Here is an 8,608-nt window from a genome sequence, read left to right on the forward strand (position 1 = left end):
GCAACCGGTGCACTGGATGCTATATAACTCTATTAAAAAGTTTTCAGTTTTTCTCAAAATAATTATATGAACTTGCACAATATGCATCTAGCAAACCTCAAAGTTATACATTCAACCCACAGGCCGAGAAACAAAAAAGACAAAACGTGTTGTGAATAGTACACAATTTGAAGTTTTGAACTACTCTATGAATTGAGCCCCTAAACACTACCGCAACCGAATTTGTTGTTTTCATTTCTAAGCATGTGAGTTGAATTTGTAATTACTACTATCCCGTTCCAAAATATAAGTCTTTTTTTAAAAGCTAAACTAGTTTTGTAAAAAGACTTACATTTTCAGAATTTTTTTAAAGACGTGTAGCATGTGTTGTGAAGGTTGGGTGCACCGGATACTCTCCGTAGCATTTGGGTCTAGACTCTAGTCCAGGATACACGGCCACTGAGCCAAAGCCCATATCCAGAACTTGGGTCGGGCCACCCACGAACCCACCTACCCACAGATCCATCCAGCTCCACGCCCTAACCCTACCCGCATTCCCCTCTCCGCCGCTGCTGCCGCTCCCGTCGGCTCGCCGGCGTCGATCTCCCGCTCCCTGACTCTCCCCCTGATTCCGAGTTCCCAACTTGCTCGCGCTCCCGTTTCCGGCGAAATTTGAGCTTCCGGTGAGCAGTATGCAACGCGATCCCCGTGCCTTATTTTTCGGCTCCAAATTCCCTTCACTGTCGGCTCCTGTTTGCTGCTACGGACGCGTGCTAGTTTTTCTTCATATACTCTTCTTCTGTGATTTTTTTGCTTCTAGTGAGTGAGTTAACCAGCTGATGGTTTCAGGGGGAACTGTAACATATTCTAGTAGTGCTGAACGTTAGCTAGCTCGAATAAAAAGGTTCATGGTGACATTTTGCTGCTGACGTTTGCGCCTACCATTTCTCCATACGAAATCGTGCTTCTAAAACTTTGTGCTGTTTTTGTGGTATAGGTTAAGAGTTATACCTGTACGTAGGCGAGAGGTTGCTTACTGTGCTTTCATTCCGTATGTATTTATCCACTCCGCGGTTTAATCACGTGCTATGCTGAAAATTGATCGTGCTGTATCAGCTACAGCTATGGAACACGACGAGCATGACAGCGACGACGATGTGCCGCCCGGGCTGGATTCTGATGGAGATGCATCCAGGTTCAGGAAGAAGAGATCCAAGGTGTGGGAAGAGTACACGCCTGTATATGTAAACGGAGTGATCCAGAGCGCAGAATGCCGCTACTGCCGTACGCTCATGAGTTGCAAAGGTGCTGAGGGACGCTCCAACGGAACGAGCCATTTGTGGCGACATCATAAGAACTGTCGAGCAAAAGGAGGAGTTGATCCGAGCGAGCTACAAGATACAGACTTTCCATATGGTATGTTCATTTTGTTTCTTTCGTGCGTTGTACTTTCGGTGCTTGAGTAGCTGATTTTCCTATGTGTCTGTGCACATGCCAGTCATCTGAAGGTTTAACAGGTTGTATTTGTTTCGCTGTTTTAGGATCTGTTTGCATTCCGGTGCGCGGAACAACTTTGCATACTTTTTATGTTCGTTAAGTTTTATGCTGTTTTAGGTTCTTGCATTGTTATGATGATCCCATTGGGTCGAGCCGCTTTTACATACGTTGCCGTTTGGTTACATGCTTTTGTTGAAGTCGATGCAGGCATAGTTTAAAATAGCATTCAAGCAACAAGAATGCAACAAGAAAAGAGAGCTGTCCATGTGCTTTTACATAGGCAACTATCCATGTCCTGTGGCAGTTAGTAAACCTTAATCTAATTTTCCACATTTACTTAATTGCAGACTGACCCTTACCAACTTTTTGCTCTTTTATAAAGATTTGTATGCTTATTAACTTAAGAAGTCTGCCATGTTTTAAGCATTCAAGCTTCCAAGCAATTAGAGAGTATTAATTAAGTGACGTGTTAACAATATCTCAGTCTCAACAACTAAGGGCATTCCTTTCAGGCAATATGGTCAGAATGGCCTACTGGTGTTGGTATGGTCCTCTTCTTCTTGAAGGCTAAGCTTAGCTTGTCAGGGAGTCATGCTGATTGTAGCGGCTACATTATTTGTAATGCATTTGTTGATGAGAAAAAAAAAACACATGGTGGTTCCATTCGAATTGCCTGACACATTGTCGATGCACTTTATAAGTGCTTACAAGTCAAAAGTTACCATTCTGTTTTGCAAGCTATAATTATACTACAGATAAAGATTCATTTTCATGACAACTCTTAAGCATGAGGAGTAGTTTTAATACAACCTAAGTTCGGAAATAAGTGACTCAACTTTGTCTAGATACGGATGTATCTACACACTGAAATTGCATTAGATACATCTGTATCTAGACAAAGCAGAGTCACTTATTTCCGAACGGAGGGAGTATTAATGGCTGCAATTAAATTCTGTTTTTTGTTCGTGCCCTTGTCAAGATTAGGTTGCTTTAGTGGAATTTTTAACTAGTTTTTTCTTGTCTCGGTTAGAATGGGAATGTTTGGACTATTATCATCAGGTGTGGGTCGCATGTTATACTTTACAAGAGATATTGTTGTTTGACGGTTTGGCTTAAATTCAGGGTGGCAGCAGCTTTCTGCATGATACCTTGCATCTTTTTTATTATTAGAGTATTCTAACTAAACTATGTGTACTTTATGTATAGTAGGCGTGAATGACATTGATCCGGTGAACATGGTTCTTCCAGAGTCACTTGATGACATAAACTTGGTAAATGTTAGTGAGAACAGCAGATACAAATCAAAGGTATGGATGGACTTCACGCCTGTCTATGTTGAGGGGAGAATCCAGGGTGCTGACTGTATCCATTGCCACAAGAGATTTAGTGCAGAAGGTAGAAGTCATTTGAACCGACACACCCAGTCTTGCTCAGCACGGGTTGGAACTAGTGCAAATCATCAGGACAGTTGGTTTTTTGCGTCCAGTGTACAATCTAGGGTGAAGGATGAACTTTCACCTGCCTTGACAAATGGTAAGGTTCAGATTGCGGAATATGCTAGCCGGCTCCTCAAGGGTAATAGCTCTGGTCATAGAAACCATCAGAATCAGCACATTCTAGCTTTACCAGCAGACAGCATGACCCCAACAGAACCAAGTAACTTGTCTGCTCTCACCAGGAAATTGGATCAAGAAGCATGTTACCAAGATCTAACTAGGATGATAGTAATGCATGGTTATCCCCTGTCAATTGTGGAGCATGAAGAAATGAAAAGATTTGCGAAGGGCCTCAATCCTATGTTTAACATGGCTTCAAGCCTAGATATGGAAGAATATTCAACCCTTCTGTTTCAGAAAGAAAAGTCTGACCTTAAGGAGAAAATTGCACTTTCGTCACAGCGAATTTCGTTATCAGCAAGTGTGTGGTTTCCTCACGGAGCTGAGCCCACCATAAAGTACCTATGTTTGACAGCGCATTTTATTGATGCTGACTGGAAGCTTCAAAGGAGAATAATCAAGTTCGGTGTATTTTGGTCCTCGCCTTCTAATTTGGAAAGGATTATACACTATAAGGAAGCATGTGTGCTAGAGTGTGAGATTGGGGCATGTAATGTCATATGGGAAGCTATAAGAGATTGGAATCTTGACAGGAAGCTTTTCTGCTTGGCATCTGTCAGCGAAATAAGAAACGACGAAAGTATCTCGAAGCTGAAGGACATGCTCATGCAGAGGAACTCTCTTCCTATTAGAGGTCAGCTGTACAATATTGCTTGTGTTGATGATGTGCTTAACAGCGTTATTTTACAAGGGCAACAAATGCTTTACCTTGTTGGTGATCTGCTTGAGAGATTTATCCAAGCATGCGTATCTTCATCGCTGACTCGGCAGCAACTTCTAGAAGTTGTTAGTCATGTTGGTTTGAAGTGCCCCCATGAAGATTCAAAATGGTGGCACAAAATTTACTTTAGACTCGAGGTACTTCTGCATTACAAGAAGTCATTTCCTTCTGAAGAATTGGTGTCCCTGGATGAAATGAAAATTGTTGAGCCTATCTGCAAGATTTTGAGGGTTTTTTATCGAGTCATTGAAGTAATTTCTGGCTCTGTTTGCCTGACAGCAAATATGTACTTCCATGAAGTATGGAAAGTGAGGACTATTTTGCAAGAAGAAGCATCTACTGAACACACTGATGTTGCTAGCATGGTTAGAGAGATGCAGGAGGCATTCAATGAATATTGGCAAAACTCGTACTTCTGGTTGTCCGTGCCTGTTGTTCTTGATCCAAGATTCAAAATTACCTTTATTGAGTTCCGTCTTAAACGAGCTTTTGGCGCTGATGCAGCTAAGTATGTAAATGATGTAACTGAAATAACAAGGGAATTGTTTCATGAATATTGCACCTCTATGGATCAGTCGAATATTCAGACCTCAAATTGTCAAGCTCACGATGTCGAAATGTATGGATTTGACAGTGATTCATTGGAAGATTGGGATCAGCATCTTACTGCACAGACAAGGAGTCAACTATTGTCAGAGCTTGACAACTACCTTGAAGATGGCCTTGTTCCACGGAAGGATGATTTTGATATTCTAAACTGGTGGATGAGTCATTCATCAAAGTATCCAACCCTCTCAATTATGGCGCAGGATGTATTAGCAATGCCATGTTCTGCTGTTCATTGTGATGCAGCATTCAGCAGTCGGGGGCCGGTGATTCATAAGCAATGGAGCACATTAAACATCAAGACAATTGAAGCACTTGTGTGTACCCGGGATTGGATTAGATAGGCTGGTAAGTTCTACACTTCGGCTTTTCTGTTTATTTGTTTGCTATGTTCTTTGAGTCCCTATGAAAAGAAGCACGTGCTTATCTTTTTTTTTTTTTGAGAAAACGCAAAGGACCTTTGCGTCTCATTTCATTGAATAGATAGAGTTGTTTACAATCCTCCTAGGAGGTGTTTATCTTCTTGAACCAGAGCTTAATTTTGCATCTTATCTAATATAGGAGAACCTTCACAGACACCTTAAAAACTTGAGTGTCTCGTAGTTAGGATGTTACACCTGCATGTTATCTTCTGTTGTATGTATGAAACTAGGAAATTTTCCCATGCGTTGCACCGGGAGAATATAATATTCTACGGCATAGCCTGAAAAGCATGGCTCAAGGACACCGCCATCAAATCAATCTCCCCTGTTTTAACACGGCGGCTTATCCGTGTAGACGCTTATCATCCTTCCCACCCTCATTGACGGTGGTCGTAGTGTCCACCTGATCGCACGGAAGATGCTTAATTTTACCTTTTCTTTATTCTACTATTGATACTCTGTAGATGCTAATTATGAAAAATTGCTCACGTAAGTAGATAATCACAGCGAGTCTTAAATTCTCAAAATGTCACCCCGTAGAGCAAAAGACTTGTCTAGATTTGAAGACCGTTTTCAGAAATGAAAACTTTAAAATTGACACTACGCCTGATATTGAGCTATTGCATTTTATTGCCATGGTCATACACACCTGGGTCTCATGTGAGCCTGTGCTCTAAGTGCATGGTGAAGCCATGTTAGGAAGAGGTTCACACTGTGATTAGCAAAAACCAGCCCAGCTGAACAGCATCGTTCACGGCTAGAGATTTGTAGCCATTCTATTATTCAGTGAAACATGGTTCAGCATTCTGAAAACCTGGGAAGGCGCGGGAGTAGTGATTGTCATCCTCGTAACTGACCCACAGGTCTAGTCTGCCGACTAAATTTATTTTCAGATTAGCATTACATGATCAAGCACCAAACCAAATTGATGGGGTGAATTCCTGAACTGATCTAGTGTCCCTACAATCAATCAATCAATAAACCAAGTGTACGGATACCGAATGCTATTTTCAATATATAGGACCAGACCAATTAGCACAAAGATGTAGACAGAGAACTGACAAGTGCAGAAAGTTGAATCTGCACATCACCTTCTCACTTCTCAGGGCCTTTTAGGATTTGCTTTTGTTCCTAGACAAATTCTGAACCAATAAAGCATTCTGGTTCTGAGAAAAAAACATCATCGATCGTGGAGAATCAGAATGGATGCTCGCTGCCGCTGTCCAGCGAGTCATGACGGTCTTGGCCATGGTGACATGAGCTCCACCGGGGTGGATTTAGAGAAATTACCTGATAAAGAAAATACGGACGGTCACCGAAGAAAGCGTTGGTTAGTCGCTGCTTGCTCGCGCCATCCTGGAGCGCACCACCACGGTAGTCCGTCGTTGCCACTCGCTGTAGAACGCACGGCAGCGGCCACCGACAGCACCTCTTGCATCCCCCGCCAACTGCCGTCCGGCCGCATCCAGGCACACTGCATACCCTCACGACCTAATCAGCAGAGGGAATCGACGTACGGACGTGGGATAGGCTGGGAATGGAGAGGCCTGCGCCGGGAACGACATGGCCTCGCCGCGGCGGTTCCCTGGCTGGCACCTGCCAAAGCTGCCGTCGTCCCTGAAGCTGAATCCACTGGCTTGGATGGAGGGGTCAGGAGCGGTCCTCGGGCACCTGTTTGCTCCTCAACATGGTAGACTCAGGGACTGGTTTACTGTGGCAGAAGCTGGGGAACCGGAAGAAGAGGCGGGCGCGGCGGCCAGTGAAGGACGATGAGATTCTGCCCCGGAAGATTGGGGTCTCATTTGTGGTCCGTTGGCGCTTTTTTTTCCGACGAAAAGTTATTTCACTTACTGGTGGCATTGGTGGGTAATTTTTTAGAACTTTACGGGCAATAAAAAACGGATGAACAAGAAGCTCTTTTCCCTTTATTATTAGGTAGAGATAGCATGTTATTTATATTGAGTAACTCTTAGTGGAACATGTTTCAGCCGTGGCTAGATTGCACAAATAAGTAGTCAACTACAATCGCTCAGCTGCATAGACAATGCCGCTTAGTTCATGTTTGCTAACTCTCTCTGGTGGTAATGATCACTATTGTTCTTGCAGGCTACTCCCTCCGGTCGTAATAAATCGACGCGAGCTGTGCACAACGAATAGCCTAGGTACGTATGTTTGTCACGTCGATTAAAGATGACCAGAGGGAGTACATGTTATGCCACAGCACACTTTTTATTGGATGAAGGCTACGTACATACCCGTCACTCACTGCTGTTCTAACATAGGATGCTATTGGCTAAGCTGACTTACCTATTATTGTTCCACACATGTTCTCGCAGCGACCCTGCTATGTCTCAGATATTTCTGCATATTCTTCACCCCAGATTTTTGGTTTCTGGGTGTTATTCTTCAGGTGTACATGCTATGTTGTTTTCTGTGTTTAGACCTAAGGTTCTTGCCCAGTTGTGTGTGTGCGTACCGTGCCAATGGTTTGGCACTGCTTTGACCTGGCCAGGAGGAACACTGTGAACTGCACATGAATCCATCCGCTGTTCGATTTACTAGTTACCAATACTAGTATGTTCTATGGATGTTGTCACTGTATTAGATAACCATGTTGATGGGTAAAACACAGCATCATGAGATTCAATTGAATGCATTGGAATCTCTGACAGTGTTGTGCGTGTTACTTGTTTTTCATTCCCCCCCCCCCCCCTTCTTTTCGTATTCACATATAACTACCAGGCATAATTGAAGCTTTAACGCACAAATAAAACTGCTTATATCAGATCGTCGACCAAGAAGAATGGATCATGTGTAAGAGGCAACATATGAATAACCTGATTTAAGCAACCAAAGATCATATGTAATATGTGCTGAGTTCTCACTGCATCGGCACAAGATAGTTGTGGACAAACTACAGAATTTATAAGACAGAAAGCTCAGAAGTAGATTTCTAAGAAGACAGAAATCTCCGAAGGAATACTAGAGCAGATTCAGAGACCACCACGGAGACGGAGGACAAGGTGCAGGGTGGACTCCTTCTGAATGTTGTAATCAGCTAAAGTACGGCCATCCTCGAGCTGCTTTCCTGCAAAGATGAGGCGCTGCTGGTCCGGGGGAATGCCCTCCTTGTCTTGAATCTTGGCCTTGACATTGTCAATTGTGTCGGATGACTCCACCTCAAGGGTGATAGTCTTGCCCGTGAGGGTCTTCACGAAAATCTGCATCTGGAGACATGAACAATAATCTTAGAATAGATGAGAAGATGGTACATGAATCATTGAACTCAATAGTCATATTCTATCAAGTATGCAAGATGTATATGTCGAATATAAATACTCGCCTAGTCTCTTTCCATCAGTTCGGACTTTTGGTTCAGTTGGCTAGTGTAGCAATCTTTCAGTATAAACGGCAACAAAAAAAATCGCCTAAACTACAAACAACCATCGAAATTCTGCCCTTCCCTAAATCCCTTGCATATCCAAAATAAGAGAAAAATTAACTGTATAAAATAAACATTGAGTTGACGAGGACACCAGGTTGGTAAAAGTAAATCAAGTGGATCATCAGATACGTGTAACTAGTCATGATAGAAAGCAATATAGTCATGTTAATCAGCTTCAAATAGTGGTGTGAACCATGATCCCAACGAACACAACTTGCCCCTGATTAGCAAATTAGAGAGTGATACTCGATCACAATAAAATCAAGGGAGCCAAGGACCAAAGGAGCAATAGCAATCCAACAAATCCGTCAAAATAACTCTA

At 42.9% G+C, this 8,608-nt stretch overlaps 1 protein-coding gene across 4 annotated transcripts; it reads left to right on the forward strand.

Annotated features, from left to right (window-relative positions):
* The first annotated feature begins 437 nt into the window (after nt 1-437).
* Nucleotides 438-7,995, forward strand: LOC127314680 (zinc finger BED domain-containing protein RICESLEEPER 2). 4 transcript variants are annotated; one of them, XM_071824635.1, is made up of 4 exons: nt 438-662; nt 1,096-1,395; nt 2,683-4,767; nt 7,628-7,995. In XM_071824635.1, the coding sequence occupies exons 2-3, from the start codon at nt 1,104-1,106 to the stop codon at nt 4,761-4,763; spliced, it is 2,373 nt and encodes a 790-aa protein (XP_071680736.1). In that variant the 5' UTR covers nt 438-662; nt 1,096-1,103; the 3' UTR covers nt 4,764-4,767; nt 7,628-7,995. The 4 variants fall into 4 exon arrangements, with proteins under 4 accessions (XP_071680736.1, XP_051201149.1, XP_051201148.1 ...); XM_051345189.2 differs by lacking the exon at nt 7,628-7,995 and adding an exon at nt 6,948-7,533 and having other exon boundaries at nt 438-669; XM_051345188.2 differs by lacking the exon at nt 7,628-7,995 and adding an exon at nt 6,948-7,533 and having other exon boundaries at nt 439-662.
* The last annotated feature ends 613 nt before the right edge of the window (nt 7,996-8,608 follow it).

Source organism: Lolium perenne, chromosome 7 (genome assembly GCF_019359855.2).
Source record: "Lolium perenne isolate Kyuss_39 chromosome 7, Kyuss_2.0, whole genome shotgun sequence".
In the NCBI taxonomy this organism is placed as follows: Eukaryota; Viridiplantae; Streptophyta; class Magnoliopsida; order Poales; family Poaceae; genus Lolium; species Lolium perenne.

Coding starts and splice junctions, on each gene's coding strand:
- LOC127314680 (XM_071824635.1), top strand. CDS start 1,104: ATGGAACACGACGAGCATGACAGCGACGACGATGTGCCGCCCGGGCTG. Junction 1,396..2,682: donor AGATACAGACTTTCCATATG/GTATGTTCATTT, acceptor CTTTATGTATAG/TAGGCGTGAATGACATTGAT.